The sequence below is a fragment of the Aphanomyces astaci genome (assembly GCF_000520075.1).
Source record: "Aphanomyces astaci strain APO3 unplaced genomic scaffold supercont1.67, whole genome shotgun sequence".
Lineage (NCBI taxonomy): Eukaryota > Oomycota > Saprolegniomycetes > Saprolegniales > Verrucalvaceae > Aphanomyces > Aphanomyces astaci.
The window spans coordinates 185,923-213,206 of NW_009798330.1; the positions used below are offsets into that span (position 1 = coordinate 185,923).

At 46.0% G+C, this 27,284-nt stretch overlaps 5 protein-coding genes and 1 non-coding gene across 13 annotated transcripts; 4 read left to right on the top strand and 2 right to left on the bottom strand.

Annotated features, from left to right (window-relative positions):
* The first annotated feature begins 158 nt into the window (after positions 1 to 158).
* On the top strand, positions 159 to 2,873 carry H257_15182 (serine/threonine protein kinase). The gene has a single exon (XM_009843191.1). The coding sequence runs from the start codon at positions 229 to 231 to the stop codon at positions 2,824 to 2,826; it is 2,598 nt and encodes an 865-aa protein (XP_009841493.1). The 5' UTR covers positions 159 to 228; the 3' UTR covers positions 2,827 to 2,873.
* A 1,906-nt stretch (positions 2,874 to 4,779) lies between these two features.
* Positions 4,780 to 5,900, bottom strand: H257_15183 (hypothetical protein). The gene has a single exon (XM_009843192.1). It carries the CDS (start codon positions 5,655 to 5,657, stop codon positions 5,124 to 5,126), a length of 534 nt encoding a protein of 177 aa, XP_009841494.1. The 5' UTR covers positions 5,658 to 5,900; the 3' UTR covers positions 4,780 to 5,123.
* A 1,241-nt stretch (positions 5,901 to 7,141) lies between these two features.
* Positions 7,142 to 11,160, top strand: H257_15184 (hypothetical protein; the record flags this gene model as incomplete). The annotated part of the gene is made up of 4 exons (XM_009843193.1): positions 7,142 to 7,363; positions 7,412 to 7,863; positions 8,652 to 9,969; positions 10,428 to 11,160. Coding segments are annotated over 4 exons (2,654 nt in total), but the record flags the coding sequence as incomplete, so codon positions are not given.
* Positions 11,161 to 14,858: 3,698 nt separating this feature from the next.
* On the top strand, positions 14,859 to 15,696 carry H257_15185 (hypothetical protein). The gene has a single exon (XM_009843194.1). The coding sequence runs from the start codon at positions 15,013 to 15,015 to the stop codon at positions 15,328 to 15,330; it is 318 nt and encodes a 105-aa protein (XP_009841496.1). The 5' UTR covers positions 14,859 to 15,012; the 3' UTR covers positions 15,331 to 15,696.
* Positions 15,697 to 20,136: 4,440 nt separating this feature from the next.
* Positions 20,137 to 20,208, bottom strand: H257_15186. Its single transcript has one exon. It is a non-coding gene; the product is annotated as a tRNA-Gly (tRNA).
* A 61-nt stretch (positions 20,209 to 20,269) lies between these two features.
* Positions 20,270 to 26,829, top strand: H257_15187 (hypothetical protein; the record flags this gene model as incomplete). 8 transcript variants are annotated; one of them, XM_009843201.1, is made up of 19 exons in its annotated part: positions 20,270 to 20,423; positions 20,471 to 20,520; positions 20,565 to 20,765; positions 20,862 to 20,879; positions 21,125 to 21,176; positions 21,235 to 21,350; positions 21,491 to 21,757; positions 22,210 to 22,271; positions 22,405 to 22,525; positions 22,899 to 23,108; positions 23,236 to 23,409; positions 23,466 to 23,564; positions 23,650 to 23,721; positions 24,128 to 24,259; positions 24,312 to 24,550; positions 24,841 to 24,938; positions 25,021 to 25,159; positions 25,880 to 26,101; positions 26,700 to 26,829. In XM_009843201.1, the coding sequence occupies exons 3-19, from the start codon at positions 20,754 to 20,756 to the stop codon at positions 26,827 to 26,829; spliced, it is 2,163 nt and encodes a 720-aa protein (XP_009841503.1). In that variant the 5' UTR covers positions 20,270 to 20,423; positions 20,471 to 20,520; positions 20,565 to 20,753. The 8 variants fall into 8 exon arrangements, with proteins under 8 accessions (XP_009841503.1, XP_009841504.1, XP_009841499.1 ...); XM_009843202.1 differs by having other exon boundaries at positions 24,128 to 24,244; XM_009843197.1 differs by having other exon boundaries at positions 20,471 to 20,765.
* Between the last annotated feature and the right edge of the window lie 455 nt (positions 26,830 to 27,284).

The following is a 27,284-nucleotide window of genomic DNA, read 5'->3' on the forward strand; positions in this document are numbered from 1 at the left end:
CAATTATAACACTCGTCTATAGCACTTCGATGTGCATACGATCGAAGTGTGGGTACTGTAATCGGGATGATATATTGTTATAACATTATGTTACATTGCACTCTGGTCACATGGTCTCGCCTGGCTATACGAACACCCTGATGTTTTCGTGTGACAAGCCACTCCACCAGCCACGACCAGCAGCAGCATTGCTCGACGTCGATCTTCACGCTTGAACACTCGAGGAAGATGGCAGATGCGCCAGTGTGTCTACAAGTGGGGGCTTCGTTGTATGGTCAGTTTCAAGCTGTGATTGACACTGCGCTAGCGTCCGCTCCAACCTCCAGCTTCGGGCATGCTGTGGCGTGCATTACATCGACCACCAGCCACGAACAGCCTCTAGCATCCTCGCCATCGTTGTCGATTTCCCCGCCTTGTACGTGGTTCACAGACGCCTCCTGTACCCAACCAGTACTCCCACTCGGCACATCCACGTCGTGGTATGTATTGAGTACTCGCCCATCACAAAGCAACAAGCACGCGCCATGGCTGGCTTCCGTCGCCTCCCAACTACACTCACCATCGAGTGGTTCTCGCCGGCAACTGCAAGCTGGCAGCGACAATGTCAAGTGTTTGCCAGTACCCCATCGCAACGGCGGCGGACTCATGGGGTTCGGGCGCTACTTTATTGGACTCAACGACCACCGTACAATCTTTTGCGAGTTCGACTACTGGTTAACCGAGTCGTTTACTGATCCCAATGGGTGTTTGTTCTACCGCGACAGCGCGTGTACGGATCTAGCCGATGTGGTCACCTCCACACAGTTTCAAGAGTTTTACCCGTACTCGAGTCCTTGGACCAAGACTGCATACTATGAACTCAAAGACGTTGCCGCCACCACCACTACCCCTACATCATCAAGTCCCCCTACAACCACCGCCACCGCCGCCACTCTGCCCCAGACAACCCCTCCTCCAAGTACGGCAGTCCCGTCCCCCCAAACACAACCACCACAGCCCCCGCCTTCGTCCTCTGCAACCCCCGTAGCCACGAGTTCGCCAACAACAAGTTCGCCAGAAACAAGTTCCCCAGTAACGAGTTACCCCCAATCAATACACGACCCCCCATCGACAGGCCCTTCTCCCTCCCCGCCCCCCGCCACCACCAGCGTCCCTGCTACAACTACTACTAGTAGTAGTACTAGTACTACTACTACTACTACTGCGTGGCCAACAACTAGTAGTCCTACCAGTCCTCCACATACCAGCACTGTGTTGCCCCACGCCGACGACATGTCGACGACGACGATCGAACCTACCACGAGTGTTGTACCCGTAGCCGCCCCCACATTGTTTGTAAACGTGAGTATGTCGTGGAAATGCTGCTATTCCAATGTACATTTCCTGTACACTCCGGCCAAGATGGACCTAGCTACGCGACTCGAAGCGTGTCTGCTAGCCGGCACGGATTCGGACTGCCGATTCTTCCCAAGCGAAGCCGAGTGCTCGGCGTTTCTACGCCAACAGCCAGCTTGTGTGCTCGACATGACCTGTTCTGTCCGCGTTCGACTGGTGACGCCCTTGGACGTGTCCAATGACCATCATTCCGTCTTGCCCCTTGCAACCAACGCTGCCGTTCCTCCAAATTCTACTCCTTTTGATCATGTCAACTGGGCGTGGAATGTGGTAGTGTGGGTGTTGATGGGTTGCTTTGCCGTGTCGTTCTTGGCCGTGATTCTCGTGTATCATCGGCGGCGACTGAGGCAATTGTTCACAAACAAGTCCAACCAATCCGAGGGCTCGGATGACGACGACGACGACGGGGGTACCCATGTTGTGCTGTACACGGACAGGACTAGTGACCCCCACCGTCTCTGTAACCACCAAGACCTTACCACCATAACCTCCACCACCACTACAACGTCCACCGCCCCCTCCTTCCCCCCCGATGACCCCCCCCCTCTCGTGATGTGTGCACAACATGCAGAGCAACCACTGGATTTCGGCGACTTGCCGCTGTGGCGCCTCGATGAAACGCACTTGCTCATGACAACGGTGCTATCGATTGGACTCCACGGGCTTGTAGCTAAAGGCACGTACAAAGGCCGGCGAGTGGCCATCAAGAAGCTGCTCCCGCCAAGGCATCCCCAGTCTACCACCCAATCGGTGCAGTTGTTTCTGGATGAAATCAAGTTGCTCAGCGAACTGGACTCGCCGTACATTGTCAGTTTGGTGGGGGTGTGCTGGGACCAACCGCGGGATGTGGTTGTGGTGATGGATTACATGAGTCGCGGGGACCTGCGGACGTTTCTGCAGCAACACCGCGAGTTTCCATGGACTCAAAAGATCGACTGCGCTGGCGACGTCTGCCGTGGATTGGTGTATTTGCACTCGATGGAAGTTGTGCACCGAGATCTCAAGTCTAGAAACGTGCTGCTGAATGCCAATATGGTGGCCAAACTGTCCGACTTTGGGCTAGCCAGACATGTCGACGATTACGAATTGACCCTCGGGAACGTCGTCGGCTCGTTCCGATATGCTGCCCCTGAAGTCCTGCGGGGGGAATTGTACACGGAAGCGGCCGACATGTATGCCTTAGGCATGCTTCTGTGGGAGCTGGATACCCATGAAGTGCCGTTCTCGGCTATGCAGCGCCAGCTAAAATGCACCGCAATGGACGTGTATAAGTACATGCTGGCACACGCGGACGAGTGGCTGCATGTGACAGAGTTGTGCCCGGCGAAGGTCGTTGACGTAATCAAAATGTGCACACAGGCGGACCCAAAGCAACGCCCAACCGCGGTCGTGTTGGCCAGTGTAATCGATCGGCTGAATGTAGCAAGTTAGTTGCTAAGCTAACTTAAACGAAAAAAGATGTAATAAACAAGAAATACGATTTTCCTTGGAATGTTCATTATTTATTGCCTCGTGGAAGACCAGTCAATAGTTTGGACATGATGATGGATATAGCGGGTAGATTGAAGATACATTCATATGACCCCTTGCAAATCCCCATAACGTTATGCGGAACTTTATGCGGAACTTTCGAGAACAAGAAATCTAATGTACAGTGTAGCTACACCTCCCTCCCCCCCCATTGACAATAATACAGTACTATTATAATAGTAGTAATCTATTTATAGTAACATACCCTAATCGCGATGTTTCAAGGGATACCGTCGAACATGGAACATCTTTTTCTTATCCAGTATAAAACATTTCCGCCTGAAAAGAGTCCCAAATACAATAGTGCAGTGTAGGAATGCTAGGAATGTCACTGCGCTATTGTGGGAGCAGCTACTAAATGTCCACGAATTTTATCGTATTGGTTGTCAACGAAGCGTCTTATACCATCGCCAGATTGGGCTTTATTTATATGCAATCTAAGTATAGAAACATCCCAACACCACCAACCTCACCATTCAACTTCCTTGCTCACACAATGTGCGTAAAGATGCACATGTCATTGTGTGGTTTTCTGTGGGAATTTCTCGTATCATATCGTTCCTATGATGTATTCACTGTCAATAATCTATTTCAACTCTGTGTTTTATTCGTCGAGCACGCCCCATGTTAACAGTTGCAGCCATCCTCGGATTTTTCTCGCCATCTTGTCGATCTGAGTCGGTGTCATGACCAGAAATAGATAGCCCTCCAACGTCGATTATATTATTTCACACCCTGCACGGAATTAAGAAGTCGTGCGATTGGTACGATATAAATATCGGTCCGATATTGCTAACACGTGTTTGTCTCAGTCACACATTTGCTCCAACGGAAGCTATGCGACGTCGAACATTGTCGAGTCTCCTTCAAGACACCTCGATCGGGTATATCGTGGCCAAGTATGGCCCCCCCGCCGTGAAATTTCTCGTGTCGGCCATGTGCGTGTGCTTGGTGACTGTGGACGTCACTACCAACAACTGGGAGCTAAACTACGTCATCGGCAACGGCAACACCCTGTTGGGCCCCCTGATGAACGTCGGCTCTTCCGAAGCCCTCGAGAAAACCTTCTCGTTTCCCATCGAAAGGTCGATTGGGTCGACATCCACCGTGGGCAGATTCATGCTCAACTACACGTTGAAGAAGATCAATGTCCGAGATAATAGCATGTACGTCCTCACGGGGGATACGTTTCTCATCGACAACCCGCTCAACGACTTGTGCAGTACGTTGAAGAAGACGTACCAACTCCCCACCAACCAGACAAACGTGGGGTCAACCGTCAAACTGGCCACGATGAAAGATAGCATCCAGTACATTCGAGGAACGGCTATCACGAACCTCCTCTATGGCGTTGGCACCCCACCCCCCGAGTCCACCAAGCACGACGAGCTCATTAGTATGGGCTTCACGCCAGCCAGAACAGATTTGGACCTGCGCGTGACCACGGGGGTCGTGGTTCCCCCTGTGGGCACCACGTCCTACACCAACGTGACCATGTATCGGTTCTACCCCCGTGCTTTCTGCACCGGATGTGAACCCGTATCCGAGCTCGGAATGACCGTCTGTCAGATCGCCTCGACATACAACGCCACGACCAAGACGCTCGTGGTTACGTCGAGCGTGGCCAACTATGGGCAAGACCACGTTATGGGGTACTTGCTGGAGCGCACGGGCACCACGGCTGGGTCGCTTTACATGCGCGGGTTTTGCGTGCTCTTTGTCCTCGCGGCGTTTGCCACGAGCCAGAAGACTGTGCGCTGGACGGACGGCACCACGTTGACCTCGTGGTTCAAGAAGCTCACACACATGGTGGCCCCCACGCTGCTGCGCCACCCTTGTCGCACGTTTGACTTTTCCTACTTTTGCTTCAACAGCGACGTGTTTGTATTCGGGTACGTGTTCGCCGTCATGTTGGACGAAAAGGCATGCAACATCTACTCCCGAGCGATGTTTACGTGGAACAAGAACACGACCGCGAGCGCGACCAGTGCGTGGGTGTTTATCCGCATTTTGGCCATGAACTTTCGATGGATGTGGCTCAACTGCTTGGTGATCAAGTTCCTCAAGTGGTTTGTCAACTTTATCTCGTCCACGCGGTATAGTGGCCGCAACCGGGTGGTAGCGTGTCTGAACTTTAGCACACCCACGTTTGTTTACATTGCAGGGCTGTTCTTCATTGCCCGCAACAACCTTCTCGACTACGGGTTGCTGGACTCGGTTAACCTAGCGTCGACCACGCAGTCGCTCGAAGGCATCTCCGTCAACATCTTTAACAGCGTTCTCTTTCGCGGGTATCCCAGCCTGGTGCTACTCATGCTCATCAACGTGTTTGTGATCTTGACGCTGGACGGGGTCGTGAACCACCAATGGTGGCGCCAGTTGCGGCAGAATTCGCTCGGCCGGCAGCAAATGTACAACTCCACGTCCATCATTGCCGACCTCGGGTACACGTTTATCGACATGGATGAGTACGAAGGCCAAGTCGTGTTGGTTCCCGTGCGGTCGCTTTGCACCATCCAGTGGTTCCTCATGAGCCAAACGATCCGGTTTGGCCTCCCAGAGCACCCGTCGGTCATCCGAGCCATGACATCCAAAGGCGCGACCACTATGAACCATTCCAAAGTCGCTAGCTCCACCATGAGCAAGCGGAAAATCACGTACTTGGAGTCGGAGCCCGTCGCCGCCGAAGTCAATGACTTGTTCATGGTGGCGCAGGACCAGGATGGGTACATCCACCTGTACAACGCGCTGCGATCTGAAGTCCAAGCCCTGAGTATGGAAGTCAAGGTCCTCTCGGACTCCACGTACAAGATAGCGTAGGGACATATAAATGCGGGGGGGGGGTTGGAAGAATTGTAGGTGTACTTCGGGGCCTGCTACTGTACACTACTAGGATGATACGAATAGGTACATACACGTTGTATGGTTAAGATATATCTTTCCACGTTAACTAACATTGTGATCCTGTTGTGCCATCAAGTTGGTATGAATGGATCATGTTCATATTGGTCTAGTTAGGCAAGGAAACGACCAACTGCCCAGTCTCATTACTATGTTAGTATTCGTCGCGTTATTAACAAAATTCTATCATTCGTGTAGTCATATTTGGATGCACGATGTAGTTGGCGATTACGTTGTGTACCAGCTGACAGGTGGGTGGCCTCGGGAAAAGGAAGGCGAAGGAGGTCGTAACGATACGTACAGTACATGTACAAGTGTATCCACAACGTCAATTGTGCAAAGTACAGTAGTTACGAAGGGCATGGTGGCTAACCTCCCGATGTTGTTGTTTGCAATGTCATTTAGTGATGTAACCTGTTACAGTAGTAGTATCAGCGAAGGGCTCATACATTAATTACTCGAAGAAACCATGTTAACGTTAGGGCAAAATAGTCAAAGCAACGAAAGGTACACCCCTGGGCCATATGAATATACATTCGATTGCTCATCATTAAAGTACATTGTGGTAACGTTATTGTAGGAATCTCTCGTGTTACCGGTACAGTACATTCTTGGTGTTTTGAGGCCGATATTTCAACAAGAAAACGCATCTATCTACGTTTCGCGCACATCGAGGCTAGCGGTATTGAAGTCATGGAGTGGCCCGCAAAGAGCCCTGATCTTAACCCTATTGATAACGTTTGGGGGCAACTGGCCTATTTGATGTACCAACGTGGACGTCAGTTTGAGTCAGTCGGTGAATTGAAGGCCCAATTTCGAGCTTCATGGGACCTACTTACCCACGAATACTTGCGTCAACTGGTCGATGGTATGCCAAACGTTAGAATGGTAGCAATTGATAACCAATTTGGAAGTGCGTCTATAGTTTTTCGCACCAAAAAAACTGAACACATTTGTCGACTTTCAAATTGTAATACAATCTTTGATTGAATGAATGTATACTGGGGATATATTTATCCTTCTTTCAAGATTCGCTTGAGAAAAACGCCAAATTGCTCACTAAAGTACGAGATGAGAAATCGATGATAGTTTGAGTCAATAGACATTTCAAGAATGTGACATTATCCGCGTCGCCACATGTCAACAATAAACGAGGCATAATTTGGAGCATTTTTAGTGAATAGTTCGTGAAAAACTCGCCAATGCTGAGACAATTTGAGCAACAATTCCCAGGATATCCGGTTACGTACGTATCCGGATGTTCCGAAGTTTTTGACATTGGTTGGCGGCGACCAAGATGTAAACTCACTTTTGAACATGGTTGACACAACCACCTCTACGACTCCTTCCCCGCCACTGCCGAAGACCAAGCTTCGTGCGTCTGCGCCGGCGTTTGTCTTCTCTGCCAATGCGCCCACATGGCAGCCTCCTTCGTACACCGCGCCAGCACCCGTCGTCGCCGCAGCTGTCCCTGCCGTCGCAGTAGCCGCCGCTGTGCCGATCTTGAAGCCGACTGCGAAAGCATTCGTGCCTTCTTGTACGTGTCTAATTTACATTCCTTGTCGTTTCTCATGCTTGGATCTAGTCCTTGCCACTCCCGCCGTGGTGCCGAGCACGACCGAGGTCCACACCGCCATCGTCGTTGAACCAACCAAGGAACCCACGGAACCCGCGGTCATCCCTGCTGCCGCCGCCGCCGTCGTCGTTGTTGCCGCCCCTCTCGCGATTGTCGTCGTCGAAGAAGAAGAAGACGCGGCTGCCACACCTCCTCCTACCACGACAGTCGCGGTCATCGAACCCGACGTGCCAACGACGCCGGTCGGTTCAGCGAAACCCGAGCCCGAAGCCGAATCCCACCCTTCGTCTCCCATCTCTTCCATCGCTCATGCTTCTCCAGACTACTCTGTCACCACCGCCATTGTCATCAAGGACGAAGAGCCCTCGAAACCGTCCGACGGAGCCTTATTGCCGCCGCCTACTTCGCGCAAGCGTCGCATCACGTACACGTTGGCCGAAATGCTCTTGATGGAACCCGAGGTACGGGACACATATTATCACAGGATACCACGACCAACATTCCGCCGTGAGTGTTGGACGTTTGGTTCGTGAATTTCCATCACACTATTTGGTGGTGTCATACACCAAAGTGTTCTAATTGGCGACTTATAGTTCTCGACTATCCCTTTTTTGTTTTTAGAAATATTTTATATCAAAACGACAATATGTGTCCATCCAAACATGTTTGTCCATTTTCGCTTTAATTTGGACTTGAGAATCGGAATTTCTGTTTCAATGTACACTTTTATCGAGGTACGTTTTGGTTGGGCCAAACGATGGTGATCGATGATTGGTTCCAATTTCTGAATATTGTAATATGATTGGCTAGGACATTTTAAAATACCGTTGCCATTTGAGTATCCATTATTTTTGGATGATTGTATTTTAATCCACCATGTATTTTTAATATCATCCAATATTAATTCGGTGTTCAAACGATTTTGATTGGTATTTTATGGTAAACTGTTTTTAAAAACTATTGTTTTAAATACGTGTAACCTCTTTTTAATGGTTATCATTTCAACCATTTTTAATTCATTTTAAACTATTGTCGATTTGATATACAAATTTGGGGATCGAATCGCGCCAACCAAACCGATCCACCATCGATCGGATTGGTTGTTGAATTTCATTGAGAAGGTTTTGATTGGCTAATAATTTTGAGCTCATCGGAGGTAGCCAATCAAATCGATTTAAATTCCAACAAGAAACCACAACACGAAATTTCGAAAGCACAATATTTTAAATTGATTTGGTTTACTCTGTAGGCGTGTCCTGTACCTGCGGGGTTGGAGCTGTGCGTGGCACCTCCTGGTGAGTCCAAGGCGAGTCGCCTCGCATTCAAACAAGCCAAGCCGGATACCCACCACCACCGGAGCAATGACCGCAAACACAAGGGCGGCAAGAAGAACCACAAGCATTCGCATCACAATGGATACAGCAAATCCAACAGCAATATCGCCGACGAAGATGATTTGACGCCTGTGAAACCATTGAGCATCAACGAAGAAACGCGGTGGAAGCCCAAAGATCACGCTGTAGCAACTAGCTCGGAAGCGACGACAGATGCGCATTTGGCCCAAGTCCAAGCGATCCTCAACAAGTTGAGTGTAGAGAAATTTGAACGGCTGTCAGATCAATTGATTGCCGTGGCCGTCAAGAGCGCCGACGTCCTCCGCGGCGCCATCGATATGGTGGTGAAGAAGGCGCAGATGGAATGGCACTTTTCATCCATGTATGCTCAGCTATGTGCCAAGATGGCGCGGTCGGCCATGCCGCTGCTCAGCAAAGATGACAGCAGCAACAAGGAAGAAGCCACGAGCGGCGCCAAGTTGTTTCGGTCGTTGCTGCTCACACGATGCCAAAAGGAGTTTGAAGTGTCTCCCTTGTCTGCTGCAGCGATTACAGCCAATCATTCTGACCAAGTGGCTGACGAACTGGCTGTCCAATCCCCCGATACATTGCTCTTGCTAAAACGAGCCACACTGGGCCACATTCGCTTTATTGGCGAACTGTTCAAGCAAGGCATGCTTAGCGCTCGCATCATGCACGAATGTATCCAGCGGCTATTTGGCAACACGGATAAACCGGATGAAGAGTCACTGGAGTGCATGTGTAAACTACTGGCGACCGTCGGCCTTCGGCTAGAAGAGCGCGCCGCCGCCGTGCCCGTGGAAGCCGCGCTGATCAAGCAATACTATGACATTATCCACAGCTTGAGCCAAGATAAGACCAAGCTGTGCACGCGGGTCCGCTTTATGCTCCAGGACTTGATCGACATGCGCGCCAACAAGTATGTGAGCCGGCTCAAGGAAGCCAAAGCCACAACCATCGCCGAAGTCCACGCCCAAGCTGCCCGCGAAGAAAAGCTCAAGACATCTGGCCACCGACATGTGGAAAAGCCAAAATTTTTTAAAAGCCAGAGCCTCGCCCTGCCACCGCCACCTTCAGCTGGTTCTTCTCAAACAACCAACAGGCAAGCATCGAAAGATGGATGGGAAACGGTCCCCGCTAAAGTCAAGTTGGTCAAGAGTGTCTCGGCTGATATTCGACCTCAACAACCACAACACCCGAGTCGATTCTCGGGTACGTACATAACGGATCGATCACATGATATGGATTCTGTGTATATTATTTTTTATACTTTATTTTTCGACTTGAGGCTGGTGATCCACAGATGCATGATTTTATATTTTTTATATCTTTTTATATTTTTTTAGAGACTCGGGATTTGTTTGCCCGATACAATCGAATGATTGTATGTATTGACTTTTGAACGTACAAAATATGATGCCCCCACCACATATGAATCAAATGCGTCAAAGCCTTGGACTTTTACCATTGGTTGGAATTTAGGATTGAAGTGATTTCATTGGCTAGTCGATTGTCGGCTATTCGATTGGACTAGCCACTCCAACTTCGAATCGAATGCATATAATACACACAATCTATTCTGTTGAATATATATATATATATACATCGCCTTGGGCATTAGAACGACGACGATGTGGTTGTATTATTTATATATCTCACTCTTATCGTAGATAAGCGCAACGACAGTGACAACCGAGGCAAGCCGATCAAGTCGCGCCGGGGGTCGGTCGAGCGCCGAAGTTCCGTGGACACTCCCCAGTCGGCATCTCGCCGTCCGCCCGCGGTGCCCCGCGGCACCTCTGTGCGCCATCCATCCCCCGAACCCCCTGTCGCCGCCGCCTCCCGTTCCGAAGACGAGCTCGTCAAGGTGGCCAAGCGCATGTTTAAAGAGTTCGTAGCCGAACAAGATTTGGCCGAAGTCCAAGCGCAGCTGCACGATGCATTGGAGCACACGCAGGCAGTGACTTCGACGATTTGGAACTTTGCACTGGACCAGAAGGACGCCGAGCGCAATGCCGTAGGGCCGTTCTTCGCCGGATTGGCCGCCAATGGCTTGGTGGACGCGGCGGGGATGGCGGCGGCGCTGGCTGAGCTCATCGAGTTTCTCGAAGATATCGAGATTGATATCCCCAAAGCGGGGCTTTACCTTAGCCAAATGATCGCGCCGTTGCTGGCCCAAGGTGTGTGGACGTTGGATCAAGTGGACCTGAGTGTGCTGCCAGACGCCAAACAATCAGCGATTAACAAGCACTTGGCGTCGGCGCTCGGCCAACTGGACAACGTGGCCGATCATGATGTCGCCCTCGTCGAGTTTATGAACTCGCATAAGTAAAGAGATAAAATTACGATGTGGTGGTATATGTAAGTCATCGATAAGCCAGCCACCACTTCGTTTCACACGAGACGCTATTTGGTTGCCCGAGTTTCACTCTTCGAGGTATAAGAGCATCTCCACCGCGGTGTTGAGAGGTATGGTTACAATATATTTCGGGCAAAACACACTAGGTTCGCCCAAGTTATACTATTAATAAGCACTTGTATCACCAGAATAATTACTTCGAAGTATCAGAAATAACCACAAGTCAAATTCATCGAAAATACCCGACGTTACACATCGATTGGAGGTCTCGTTATAAAGGCCAGCTTTACACAGTGTTGTACAGGTGCGTTATACCTACAAAATCACACGCAAAACCCACATCGTGGGTTATAAAGGGACCAAATTTAGAGGTGTGATGGAGATGCTCTAACATGACCTCTGATTGATATGTTTAACAGTGGTCGAGACCATCCACGATTTGACCATTTTAAATCATTGTGTAACCGTTACAACTCAAGGTTACAATATATAATTTTAAGCGAGTTTTGCATGCACATATTTGACAGGTATTTCGACCATTTCTCGAAAAGTCAAGTGAATCAAGGTATTTTAATGCCAGAATCGAATTCACTGAGGAAAACTACGGATGAAAACTGAATTTCATATATATTTTCTTAGAATCTCACAAAAAGGGTCGTGGATGCTCTCTTCCACTGTAAATAAAAAACTCACTAAAACCTGTAGCTTCTTGTGCTATGCCAGTTATGCCGAATATGGAAATATTTACAAACACTCCTTATTGAACCCATAACTTTCAAACTTTTGGATGCAACCTCTAGTAGATGATATCTGCGTACAAATCAATTTCAAGAGTTTGAACTTGGGCAAATAAATGATTGAAATAGTAGGCGAATCAACCGTGAGGACCCGCACCTACGCATATTTAACTGGCCTGCATGGCATCATACCATTGCGACCAGGTAGTCGTCCTAAATGTACTGGGAATTGTATGCGAATTAAAATATAACGTCATACTGCTTGCTCTCCAGAATTCTAACCAATCCGTCAAATCTGACGAATAATCTGATTTTAGCGCGCCGGATAGCGTCGACGCTAGAATTTAGAGTCCCGTCGTGGGAGAATTAAAATGCTAAAATCTGACTAAAAATGCAGTTTTGGAGTTTCAGCGTCACAGGTGGGGATGCTCTCAAACGAGTTTTGTATTGATCGATTTCGTAGTGTACGGTACACTGTAGATAGACCAACATTATAATTATTGAATGCAAGAAGAATAACACAGCCAATTTAAAGTAAATAGATGTATAAGTTGTAGTTAACAGTAAGCAATATCAAAAACTGACTGGCTGTTAAAGGTAAAATTTGCAGTTACAGTATCCGTTCTCCGCAAGGAGCAATAACGTCCCACGAAGTCGTGAAAAACTGGAAGCCTTTTCGACCAAACATACGGTATATCGCAATGGCGTCGACGGAAACCGCGATTCGAGTTGTGGCTAAAATCGGATTGTCGACTGCAAACTGCTGCGGTTGCGTTGTAAGGAGGACCAATAGCCGAAAAAAAAAACATTTGCGATACTGTAATCGCGGCAACAATACCGGTACATGTACATATCATTTGGGAACAGCATTATTATCAGGGCTGGGGAAAAATATATTTAAGTTTATTTTAGCTTGTCAATATATAATTTCAATATATTGTCGTTTGGAAGAACAATTCATAATTTTATTCAAATTCGAACAACCGAAAAATTCAATATTGCTGACTCAGAACAATTATTGTCCATATTTTTGATAATTCTGACCTAAACGATGGTCAAAGTAATAAGCCAGGTGCTCCAAGTTTTTCCTGAAAATGTATACTTTTTAAGATGAATATTTTCAAACAAATGATAATATTTAAACTATTACTAGTAATATTCGATCTCATCGAACTCGTCATCGTCACCCACATCGTCATCGTCACCCTCTTCGTCCGGGCTTGTGTGTACAACATCAACAACATCTACAAGCCAATACATACGGTTCATCTTCAAAAACAGGACGGCCAGAAAATTGAGAGGGAGCATGCCTTGGCATAGAGGACTCAGAAGAACTTGGCAGCAGAGAAAAAACGCTCGACAAGGTTTGACCTCGGCGGGAGGAGGTCGACCAAGTCATAATACTTAGCATCAACACGAGCTTTCTTGACCGTGTTGGCAAGATTTCGGTAGCCAGAACCGTCATCCAAACGCCATCCAACATTAATATTAGGTCATATCCTAATTCGTTGAGATGAGAGTAAATTAGGATAATGCTAGGTCATTGCATACAGGACTCGTCCGGAAGCGGCACGGCCTACGGCCTACCTGCCGCTGGAGGCTGCGGGAAATGACGAACATAGCCATCCTCGGCGACATAAGCGAGGATAAACGTATGTCTAGACGAAGGAGTTGAGTTTGGTGCAAGGCGACTTTGTATTCCATTCCGCTGTTCAAAACGTATACGTATGGACTTTAAATTTTGGCCGCCAGTTACGATGCTTTTTGGAAAAGTATCCACTACATTCCACGAGAATACCGTTACGTATTTTAATATAACGTAAGTATGTCATAATTTAGAAAGATAACATCGAAATATAGCGTCACGTTAACATTAGATAACATCAATGTTTGTCATAAATTACAGTTATGACAAACAATTATTAACTATCGAGAAAGTACAAGACTTTGTCGTTGAATTGCTCAGCAACGGCTTGTCTGGGCGTGATACATTTAATATGAAAACTGAAGAGATGGCTGCGGGCTATATAACGAGACGTGATGTGTGGCGATTGCACTTATTTAGCATGCGTGAAGTGAGCTCACACATGCCAAAAAACTGAAATATAGCTTACTTTAGGTGTGATTACCGCAATAAGCATCGTAACACCGTCCATGCCGCTTTATTACGTAGTATCAATGCTTATGTACATGCTACCATGTTCTTGCGTTGATCGGTGATGTCTGAGCCACGAAGCACCACATTAAAGACGCATTTTGGCGAAAACTTCAAATATAGCGTGAAAGATGACAAAACAATTATTGTCATCTTGAGCTATAATTTATAACATACATTGATATGTTATGTTATAATTTTCTTACATTTACTTCCTGGTGCTCCGGCATTACTGCTCATAACATTGTCCTGAAAATACCACCGTTCGATTGAGCCTATTTGGGCGGTATTTTGCTTAGTCTAGGCAAATTACGGTTTCAGCAACAAGTTCACACAGAGGAAGTAAATGTTATTTTTTAAAGTTATGCAACCGTTTTGTGTGGAGCCAAGCAACTCAGTGCAATCGATTGATGACGATGCCAATCCTTCAAAATGGCAATTAAAAGCAGTGCACGTTGCTTCCTTCCTCAGGCTGAACTCGATTTGATTCTAGCCTGTTGTATGGTGATGATGAACAACGCACGGCAGGAGCCTGCGGGACAAGAAGAAAAGATAGATCATTCGGTGAAGTGAGAAGCTTAGATCCGCGCTCTAGTACGGCCTCCCGGGCGCTCGGGGACAACGTAAGTTTTTTCACTACTTTACGTTTCATCCCACAACTTCATACAATTTCATCCCATGTCATCCCAATGTCACCCACATGTCATCTACGCTTAATTTAAATTAAAACTATTTTTTCCCCAGCCCTGATTATTATTGTAGCAGTCGCAGGTCGAAGGGGGATCACTTGACTACCTAGAATGGACGAGTTGTAATACTACGAGGCGAGGGCAATGCATTAGGGTACATTTGTATGTACAGTATGTAGTGTATATATTCAACTTTGGAAAAGAATATGCAAACTCGGGTCGAGTGGAAAGTGCAATGTGGCCGGCCACTTGGAACTCGATGGTACATAGTTCTACGCTAATTGGTACTTTGAATCGTTGATAACTTTTCCTTCCATGCTCGGAGCTTGGACTTCGGCTTTCAATGCGTTGTACAAGCGGATATACCCATCCAGGTCCTGCGCCACCATCAGCAGCTCGACTTCGTTCTCCGCTTCAGTAGCCTCAACGTCGACATGCACCGTGCCATTGGTCTCTCGCCTGCTAAACGTCGTCGCCAGGTCTCGTTTGGCTGAGGGGGAGCTGGAATACCGTTTGCCCACCGTGACATTGGACGTGTTTAGCTGGGACACGCCTTTGGATGTCATGGCTCGGATAACCGACGGGTGCTCTGGGAGCCCAAACCGAATCGTTTGGCTAGTGAGGAACCACTGAACGGTACAAAGCGAACGCACGGGAATCAACACGACTTGGCCTTGGTACTCAGCCATGTCGATAAACGTGTACCCGACGTCGGCAATGATGGACGTGGAGTTGTACATTTGCTGCCGACCGAGCGAATTCTTGGCGACTTTGTGCCACCACTGGCGGTTCACGACCCAGCCCACCGTCAAGATCACAAACACGTTGATGAGCATGAGCAGTACCAGGCTAGGGTACCCGCGAAAGAGAACGCTGTTGAAGATGTTGACGGAGATGCCTTCGAGCGACTGCGTGGACGACTCTAGGTTAACCGAGTCCAGCAAGCCATAGTCGAGAAGATTGTTGCGAGCTACGAAGAACAGCCCCGCAATGTACACAAACGTGGGCGTGCTAAAGTTCAGATACGCCACCAGGTGGTTACGGCCACTATACCGCGTCGCCGTCGCAAAGTTGACAAACCACTTGAGGAACTTGATCAACAAGCAGTTGAGCCACATCCATCGAAAGTTCATGGCCAAAATGCGAACGAACACCCACGTACTGGTCGCGCTCGCGGTCGTGTTCTTGTTCCACGTAAACATCGCTCGGGAGTAGATGTTGCACGATTTTTCGTCCAGCAGCACCGCGACCACGTACCCCAAGACAAACAGGTCGCTGTTGAAGCAAAAGTAGGAAAAGTCCAATGTGTGACACGGGTGGCGCAGCAGCGTGGGGGCCACCATGTGCGTGAGCTTTTTGTACCATGAATTCAACGTGGCGCCATCCGTCCAGCGCACAGTCTTCTGGCTCGTGGCAAACGCAGCCATGACAAAGAGCACGCAAAACCCTCGCACGTACAGCGACCCAGCCGTGGTGCCCGTGCGCTCCAGCATGAACCCCATGCTGTAGTATTCGCCGTAGTTGGCCACGCTCGACGAAACCACGAGCGTCTTGGTCGTGGCGTTGTACGTCGACGTGAGCTGGCACACAGACAGCCCGAGCTCGGATACGGGTTCACACCCAGAGCAGAAAGCACGGGGGTAGAACCGATACATGGTCACGTTGGTGTAGGACGTGGTGCCCACAGGGGGAACCACGACCCCCGTGGTCACGCGCAGGTCCAAGTCGGTTCGGGCTGGCGTGAAGCCCATACTAATGAGCTCGTCGTGCTTGGTGGACTCGGGGGGTGGGGTGCCCAGGCCATAGAGGAGGTTTGTGATAGCCGTTCCTCGAATGTACTGGATACTGTCTTTGATCGTGGCCAGTTTGACGGTTGACCCCACGTTTGTCTGGTTGGTGGGGAGTTGGTACGTATTTTTCAATGTACTGCAGATGTCGTTGAGCGGACCGTCGATGAGGAAATCGTCCCCCGTGAGAACGTACATGCTGTTATCACGGAGGTTCATCTTCCTCATCGTGTAGTTGAGCATGAAGATGCCAACGGTGGATGTCGACTCGACCCCCCTCCCAACGGGAAACGAGTACTCGCTCGCAAGGTCGTCGGACGAGTCGACGTTCAGCAGGGGCGTGAGCAGGGTGTTGCCGTTGCCAATGACGTCGATTATCTCCCAGTTGTTGGTGGTCACGTCCACGGTCACCAGGGCCACGCACATGGCTGACACGAACAATTTCACGGCAGGGGGACCATACTTGGCCATGATGTAGCCCATCTTCGTGTCTCGAAGGAGCGTCAGTTGAGGTGACACGTAAGACCGGCGACTCTTGGTACTTCGCCACATCCGTTGCCTTGCTGCAGCAGATGTCTAAGTGGTGAGGGACGTGGAGGTTGCTGTGTCGATGCTATGAATAGCCTTTCGACTCATGATACCCAATCACCTGGTCAAGAATCAGCGAACAGTGCAGTGGTTTATCCTGGTGTGGTTTAAAGACATAATCATAAATAGATGGGGGTTACAACGACCGTTGATGGTTTCAGTGAGGCGGTTGGTTTGACTATGGCCAAAAGGGCGGCTTGCGTTACCGGTCCTTTATGCTGGACAATGATCCACAAATTGCCCCAAACACAGGATCTACATGAGGACATTTATTCTAGGTAGTGACCAGGGACGTTGTGCATTTGATTTCGATCGGTCGCAGCGATCATACTATTAGTACTTGAAGTATTAATTACGGTGCTGTAAATTCTTGTACTACTGAGTATATTCGTTGGATCAGTGCAATGCGACATTTCTTTCGCTGGGTGAGTATGCGCATGTCTCAATTCTCAGAAATTCGAAGATGACGCCCATTTCTAACGAACCTAGGAACGCTGGCTACACGAATATACTTCGAAGTACTACTCGTACTACAGTATGTAGTACTACTATTAATAGTACACACTTTGGCCACACGAAGCCATAAGTGGTCTTATGGCAAATTGTGGCTAAGACAGTTAGCTTCATTCATGTACCCACAAATAAGAGCTACAAATTGCAAGAACAACATTTTGTAAGCTATTACGAAGTACTTCAAGTATATTGGTTTCCTTGCTGTTGTGTACTACACGAATGATCATCGAAGACTCCTCCGACTCTGCGCGCAATGCAACACAATGCACAGTGAACATGCAAAAGTGAATTGACTAGCTTATACTTCGAGATCTAATGCGACGAAGTAACGATAGCCAATGCTAGTACTAGTAGTTGAGGTATCAACCACTGATCCACGACCAACGACCATCGAGGTCTGTAGCGCTGCAGCCGCAGCACTAGCATTATAACCCTATACTAGTAGCTTTTTCAAATTGCATTCACCTTACTTGCTACAAGTAGTACAACTAGTAGCTCAAAAGAGATGATCCACTCTCACCTTGTCGTCAAACAGGGCTGAACTGTAACCGATAAATCTTGTAGTTTAAATAACTGTACGTTATACTAGTACTGCGTACTGTGTAGTACTATCCTACTAAAATGGGGCCACTACAGTTGAAATTGACATACTTGATTCACTAGCCAAATTGCTGATCAAGGGCATTCAATCGTTTAACGTTAATGCATTATCACGAATTTTATGTGCTGATCCCCATTTCCTGATATTTTTAGTTCACCAAGCCTTAATTCTATGAATCAACCTGTCTGCGTCTACCTTAGTAGTACTAAAAGCCTACCTACACGTAGTACGATTTGCATGTTAACGTCATCACCGTGGACATACCCCAATAACGTTACTAGCACACTACAAGGGCCACAACCGGTCTTCAACACATGCAGTAATACCGATGATGCAATCTGGCGTAGTAGAATGCATCAGTCAAATAGCGTAGGTACCAGTATGTGGACATCCACCAGAATGACGGAAAACCAGTGCCAGCACAGTCTACCCAAGGGGGTTGGCGTTTGTGAGACTACCTACCGGAAGTATGTTATACTCTGGAGTACTTGGCACGAAACGTGAAAACTACAATAATAATTATATGAGATTTTATTCGTAACTGTTGCGGTGTAACATGATTTGGGAAGTCGCCTGTGTTGCTGTACCACATATTATTGGATTCTCCCCCAATCATATTAGTACCCGTTAGATAATTTTCAAAATAGTTTAGATATTAAATTTTTAATAGCACATAGTGATTTAATAATATATATTTATATATTATTAAATCACTATGTGTAATATATTAATATATTTTTATATATTATTAAATCACTATGTGCTATCGCCTGTGTTGTCGGTCTGCACCACATATTGTTTGCCCCCCCATTCATAACCGATAGCCTAACGTACCCTTGTTCTGCCCCCCCCCCCTAAATATAACTCACCACGAGGCCATAGTAAAATCGATATTGCTTTCAGTTTCTGATAATGAATGACCCATGCTGGGGCTCCAGAACGAAATGTTAATTAGATGTGCATTATCACATCATAGTAAGAATAAAAAGTTGGGATTTGTGTGGTGTGGTACTGTATACTAGTATGTAATAATAGTAATAATGTGGTCCTCTGGTTATGCGGCACTATTTCTGAACAAGGAGCTGCGAAGCCATAGGATGCTCGACGAGGGGGACGGGGGATTGCGCATTCCGTTATCAGTCTAACAAGCGACAGCTTGGACAAACCTGGGTGAGGTTAGATTAGCGATTTACATTTATGTTCTTTCGTGTGGTTGTCGTGAATTTGCAGTTTTAAAAGCCACCAGCATGATGCCGTGGGAAAAGCGTCACGCACCTGAATGCATTTGTATAACTTCTTATCGAGTATGTACTGTTAACTACTCCGAGTACACCGGTAGAACGAACGTGCTTGTACAATACTTGCATTTGTATAACTTCTTATCGAGTACTACGTACTGTTAACTACTCCGAGTACACCGGTAGAACGAACGTGCTTGTACAATACTTGTATGCCACATCTTTACTAGTATGACTGTAAACAGGTTAGCAGGTTTTGGATGGCAGCTACACACATTGTAGTAGCTACAATGCGTAGCTGCACATACTTACATGTTAGGGGAAGTTCTTAGGGGAAGTTCCAAGTCTTAGCAAATGCTGGACGTAACACTGTAAACAATCGAAGTTATGCTTGTACTGACCGAGCAAAAGACATGTCGCATTGAACTGATAGAACGAATATACTCACTACTAGTAACAGTACTTCGAAGTACTATGTCGTACGTACGGTATCACAGCGCTAACTAACGTTGTTGCACGTGCAATTTTGTAAACCCTCGAAAGCAAGCTTTAAGCCCGCCCAAATCAACTCCAACTATTCGATACAGTTTTGGGTTACCTTAACTTCCCTGTTGCTACTAGTAGTATTAATAGTACTACTAATAGTATAGGATTGAGATTACTATTAATAGTATTGATTAACTGTTGATAAAACATTTGTGAGAAAAAAGACTGCGCCGTCGGGGAATTGAACCCCGACCTTCTCCTTGGAAGGGAGAAATCCTAACCATTAGACTAACGGCGCTTTTATATTTCCAGTAATTGTTAAAATATTAGAAAACATCAATTGATTGCTTTAGTCGCACCAGCACTCACTCCACAACTCCTCATGTCCAGCGACGACGAGGACAATGTGGGAACGCCCGCCAACATCCTCGCGGACGAAGCCACTGACTCGTATGAGGTTCTTTACGAAGGCATGGTGAAGCGAAAGTCCGGCGGCGGCGGCGGGCGATCGCTGTACGGTTCACCCTTCGTAGGCTCAGTTCTCACGGCACCGTCCTTAGGAAATCGTGCCAGTTGCGCATTTACGCCGACGGTGTGCTCGTGGACATTGGTATGGAGCGGGAATACACGTTGTTGGACGTGACGGACTGGCAGATTGACCGCAAGAAGATCAAAGACGCAGCGCTCGCGGACGCCGGCCTTCGCGTCGACTGCCGCGGCAACGAAGACCGCGTCGTGACGTTGTGGCTCGTGCTCCCGTCCGAGCAGGAGCGGCACAAGTGGAAGGTCTACCTGCTCGCGGGGCTGCATCCCAACAGCAAGGAAGGGCAGCGAGTGAGGCGCATGGTGGCGCAGGTACTGTAGGGTCTACTAGGTAGTAGTCGGATCAACTAACTACATCAGCCCTGGTCAATCGATCTAATCGTTCGTATGCGTATACTTCACGTGTAGCAAAACCAACAAGACAAGGTAAGAACCAACTATATAACATTAGTATTGGTTGTCATGGCAACATATATATATATATATATATATTACTTTTGGACTGATGTCGACTATTATTTTCTGTAAATCGATGTTGGGAAATCTATTCTGTCACTATATTTTTCATGTTCAACTGGGTACATTATCCACCTTTGTACGATAAAAATTCCAATAAGCAATGTGAATTAACAGTAAAACTTAAATATTTAGACTAAAATGATACATATTAGATCCGCATCGCCGAGGTCGAACGCACCAGACAAGCGTTGGCCCACGCTCAGAGTACATATAAGGATTAACATATGAAGTACCATTGATTAACAAATGGAGGACAATTTAGAGCCACCAAAAAAGAAACCAATTGCCACCAAATCGACGCGGGTGTTAACCAGTGAATCGTCTTCCGATTGGCAGAAATACACGAGCGACGACGGCCAAGTGTATTATTACAACGCGGTAAGTGGTTCAAAAAATATTAATAAATAGTTTATATAAATATATATATATATATGAACGACCTTTACAATATACACGGTTCTATGCGCAGCTAGGACACAATACTAGATATATTTTGATTGAGCACATCCCCATTGTAGACTACGCAGGAAAGCCGATGGACGCTAGAGCCACCAACAACCACGCGACGACCTAGTAGGAGAGCTAGTACTCTGGAGACTACTAGTAGATCGAGAAGTCGTAAACCTCCTGTCAAGTCTACCAAGAAATCCCTGGACAACGCTCCGTCACCCATTTTGAGTGACGACGAGTTGTCTGAAGGCGGCAGTGAGGAAGCAAGTGCCGGGGTAGCTCGATTAGAAGAAAGCCCACCAGAGCTAGTAATACTAGACACCCCCACAGAAGAGGTATATATATATATCTATTGTCCTTTTCGCTGAAATTTGGCTTTGCCCGCTGATTCAAGAATCGATTTGTGTCAGGTTTTAAGCTGATTCAATGTATACTATACAAACTTAAATATGTACGTTTTGGTTGGGCCAAACTATGATGATCGTTCATTGGTTCATATTTCTTAATGGTGTAATTTGATTGGCAGGACATTCTAAAATGCATGAGCCGAATTCATTCGATTCTGCTGGGAAGTCCAAATTGGAATGGATTTGACGATATATATTATATATATATATATAAATCCACTAACTGGATCATCATCCAAAGCAGCATTTATTCAGTATATAATTGCCAGAGTCAACGTTGGAACTATACGGTTTTGTCTTGCATATCGATCATCTAGAATATATAATATTATATACCTATTCACTATTTAATATATATATATTTCACCTATTCCCTGTAGGAACAAAATGCTGCCACGACAAAGAAAGATGTCACAAGTGCGTTGGAGATGATGCTGGGAAGGTTAGTTGGTTGTATAACAACACTCCTATAGGATGGTTGGGCTTTATACATCGCTAGTACTACTAGTATATTACTGTTTTTTATGGCGTGGTATATATATACTAATATTTTTGCGACTAAACATATTATATAGAGGCCCCCCGTCGTCAAAATTAACCAAGTTGGAGAGTGTCAGCAACGAAGACACTTCAAAGTCTCCTGTGCACGACGAACCACCTGATGACCTGACATTAACGACCGCCGAGCGACTTCGGGTATATCTATGATTGGACTTATAAAGTTATACAAGGATTGGACTTATAAAGTTATACAAGGATTGGACTTATAAAGTTATGCAAGGATTGGGCTTATAAAGTTATACAAGGATTGGACTTATAAAGTTATTCAAGGATTGGACTTATAAAGTTATACAGAATGATTGGACTTTGAAATCAGTGTTGTCTGTATACAAGGACTGGACTTGTTATGCAATATGGTTTGGACTTGTGCCGTTAAATAAGATTGTGGAGTTATGTATTATAACTTTTGACGTTACTTAAGATTGTAGAGTTATATCTAGATTGGACTTCTGACGTTATACAAAGACTAGACTTATGGAGTTATCCTAATGCTCCATGACGTTCTTAGCTCAAGAGGCAGCAACGGCAGACTCAAATGTTCACAACTGACGACGTGGATGACACGGATATTTTTTTGCAAAAGTTGGCGGAAAAAGCAAAAAAAAAGGCCAACGATCCACTCAATTTGGACCAAAAACTCGAAACTGGCGATCCGTTTCAATTCCCCATGGACGAATGGCTCGATGTCGAGCAAGAGATCTTGTTGGCGCCTCCACCGGTATGTGATAAATCCTCCTTATTTCTATAAATATATATATATCCTGAACCATACTCTGAAAGGTGTCGTTGATATATCTTTGTGTATGTACCACACAGTACAAAACACTCTGAACGAAAAATCCTAGGGGGAAGGGGCTGCCGAGGTGCCGAATCCCGAAAATAAAAGCAAGAAAAAAAAGAAAAAAAAGTTATTGTCACCCCCGCTACCGCCTCCACTAGTAGACCACGATGTAGTAGCGCCGTTGGAACGCAGAAAGAGTAAGAAGAGTCGGCGAGTATTGGAGTTATCGTCTCAAGAGGTAGTAACTAACTACCTATGGAAATATAGAGACATATATCCCTATGTTGCATGTAGGACCAAGTCATGTCGGGGGCGGCACCACCGTCAGTAGTAGTACTACCAGTGAAGCCAACCTCGTCCCAGATGGAGGTTCTTTCTATCAAGAGCAGCAAGGTACTTTGTAACTAGTACCTGTTAGTACTTACTACGATAATGGAGATGTACTAACTACTGCGTCAACGTTTTTTATATTGCTTAGCAACGTAACGATCGAAAGGCAAAGAAGAAAAAGAACGCTGTACACGAAAGAAACTTGTTGAGCCAGTCATCGGTACCCTAACTTCGATTTGTATCGAATTCCATCTCTAGTCTATCGTATATATATATATATCGTATGTATACAATATTGATAGCTGGGGTCTATATATATATATATATATATAGACCCAAGCCATCAATATTGTCCCCTTAATTTTTAGACTTGTAGTGCTAATGATATTTGCCAATTCCATCGATCAATTGATTGATTGTTTGTACTGAATTTTGCGTGTAAAACGTTGTATGGTGGTGCTTGTAAACACCCTACTTTAAAGTCACACACTAATTAGACGTCGATGATTTTCTTGCAATCTGATTGGCCCAAAATTCTTCTGCCGTGTACCACACTATATCTACGACCAAAGCTATCAATATATATATGATTTCTCATAGTTATTATATAACTTTTTGATTACTAGGACGAAAACTCCGCACTCCTACCCGACCAACCTATGGCAACCCAAAGCAGCTCAGCTCCGTCTCTAAATGGCCTCAACTCTTCCTCGCCATTAGTGGACCATGTACGACCTACGCCTGTACGACCTACAACTGTACGACCTACGACAGTAGAATAACCCCGATTTCATATATATTGCTTTGTAGCCACTGTGGACAACGCACATAGCCCCCGATGGTCGCGAGTATTACTTCAACACACACACTCAAACCAGTGTTTGGGACAAACCCATCGAGTTTGTCCCAGATCTCCTCCCTGACCCTCCAGTTCAATCCTTGTCGACTGCTTTGGTGCCTGCGTATGTGACCAGCGAGCTCATTCCGCCACATGTGAAAATGGACACCAGAGTCTGCCCCCACTGCCACGTCACAGCCCCCACTCAACGGTATATACCCGAGTGTAGAGTAAAATATTGCAAGTGTTGTGTTTTTCACTCAAATTGGTCATTTTGGGGGTTATGGGTTTGAAATCGCCAACAACAAAGAAAGCAGTATGATTGGCTAAAAGAACGATGGTTGCAATATATATATATATTATATTGAAACATATGATTGTGAATGAATTTCTAGATGCGTCGAGTGCGAGTCTGTGTAAATAATATCATGCCATACTGGAGTTCTCGACTGTCAAGACTAATAATATATATAAACATATATTATTTTAAAATATATCTAGATGCGTCGAGTGCGAGTCTGTGTTTTGCGACGCTTGCTGTGCTAACCACCACCTTCGGTACGGGTCCATGTTCAACCACACGATGGCGTTGCTCTCTGGTACGTATTTTCCCATCTATTGTGTATAGCATTCTTTATCTTGCTAAATAAATAATTATTCATCTAATCCGCCTTATTCAAGTGCCGTTCTGCCACTCGTGCGAAGCGTCCAGCGCATCCCAGACGTGTGTGGACTGCCACGTCAACTTGTGTGACGCGTGCGCGTCATTTCTCCACCGCAAACCGCCCAAACATCTCCACAAACGTGTACCAGTTTACCTGTAAGTACTGTACCCATTCTTATTATTATTTATATTATTGCTTTCCGTTGAGCCAAAATATAGTTGGATTTGTATGCTGCTTTGCCAATCCATCGATTTATTTGTTATTTGTGTGTACTGAATTTTGGATGCAAAAGAGTCTCCCGGGGTGGTGGCGTGGATTACACCAATTTCGGTCATACACGAATTTGATAAATGGATATGATTTCGTACAATCTGATTGGCTAATATTTGTAATTATACTTGTGTACATTTGGTTGTTTGGCAATGGTATTCTATTACCCAAAATTCAAGTTTTCGACGCGTGTACGTACTCATCGCCAAATCGATCGATATGAATTATTTGTAAGAATTTTGTATGTAAAGAATTGTCCTGTAGTGATGCGGATCACACTAATTACAGTCATACACTAGTCCTCAATATATACAATATATGTGTCGCTTTAGCCAAAATTTGTATGTTGATTCGCCAACTCGATCGATCGATCGATTGTTTGTCCTGAATTTTGGATGTAAAAATTGACCAGTTTCACACTAATAAAAAGTCACACACTAATTCGATGTTGCATGCTTGAAGCGAGAATTTGATTGGCCACTTGACTTGTGTTCTCCGTTTGGATTGGTCGGTCGATTGCATGCATGCACCCCACACTTCCAATTTCGAATCGACTTTACCATATATATATATAAATAAATATATTTGATGCGAAGTTGTATTAGAACGACAACGACCCCAGAACGACTTATAAAGCCAAAAGAGTCCATTTCCCCTACTGCCACCACGCAACAGCATACGACTTCACTTGACCCCCCCATAATGTCCATCCCGCAACATGCGATACTGTACCAACCACCTGTGACAACGTTGGCAGTGGCGCCCCACTTGCCTCGATGTGCGACATGTGGAGGTTGGGGCGTCGACCTCATCCCGCCCACTCGCACGTACGAAATGTTGTACTATTAATATTGTCGATTGGATAGTACAAATGTGGGTGAAATCGAATCGCGCTGACCAAACCGATCCACAATCGATCTGATTGGTTGTTGAATTTCATGGAGAAGGTTTTGATTGGCTAATAATTTTGAGCTCATCTGAGGTAGCCAATCAAATCGATTTAAATTCCACCGAGAAACCACGAAATTTCACTCGAAATTTGCACAATACTGTAGGCGTTGAATGTTTAGCACTGTTTTTACCAGTTTCTTTATTTGCATCTATATGAGTAGTTTTGCTATATATCTATATACTATTGTGAATATTCGCTATCAACATCCAAAATCACGCTGGAGTTGTTCTGATTGGTTGAATATACTTTTCCTTTCTATAAGAGCCAAGAATCAAATCCACTCAAAATTGGAGTAGCCAATAGCGTCGATGATTCAGGATTCGGCGGCGAGATCTGTACCGAATCCACAATATATGTATATATTATATAGGATGGTTGTTTGAATATAATTTGAATTGGGTTTTCCATTATTTAGCAGTCAAATTGGACAGTTTTTATTAAAACACTTTGAATTAACTTTGTGTTTTGTATAGGGTATGCGACCACTGCGACCGCGTGACCAAGTTGTTTCAACCCATGACCAAGCTGGGCCATGTCGACTGGGATGCGTCGAGTAGTAGTAGTAGTAGTAGTAGTAGTACTAGTAGTAGTGGGTGGGAATAATAGCTATGTAACACGCGCACGAGTACTGTACGCCGAGTTCCTAGATACTAGTAGTACTAGTCCATAAAAATCATCACTCCAACACCAGTAACGAACTTGACGGAGCTTCTTGTTGTTGGGTCATACTACATACATATTCCACTGGAATGTACTAGGTACTAGTAGTAAGTAGTAGTATTACTACTATCCATAACGAACGACCCACTCAGCTAAAGCCAACACTAGTAGGTCCTAGTAGTTAGATTCATGTTGTAGTCGTACTATTAATAGTCCAATACAGTGCATCAGTCTAATAACACCAGCCACTCTGCCAAGCCAACGAACGCTACGGAGCTTGTTGTTGTTGGGTCATACTAGAACACACTACATATATATCGCACTGACATGTATGTACTAGGTACTAGTAGTAAGTAGTATTACTATCCATAACGATCACTCCAACACTAGTACGTACT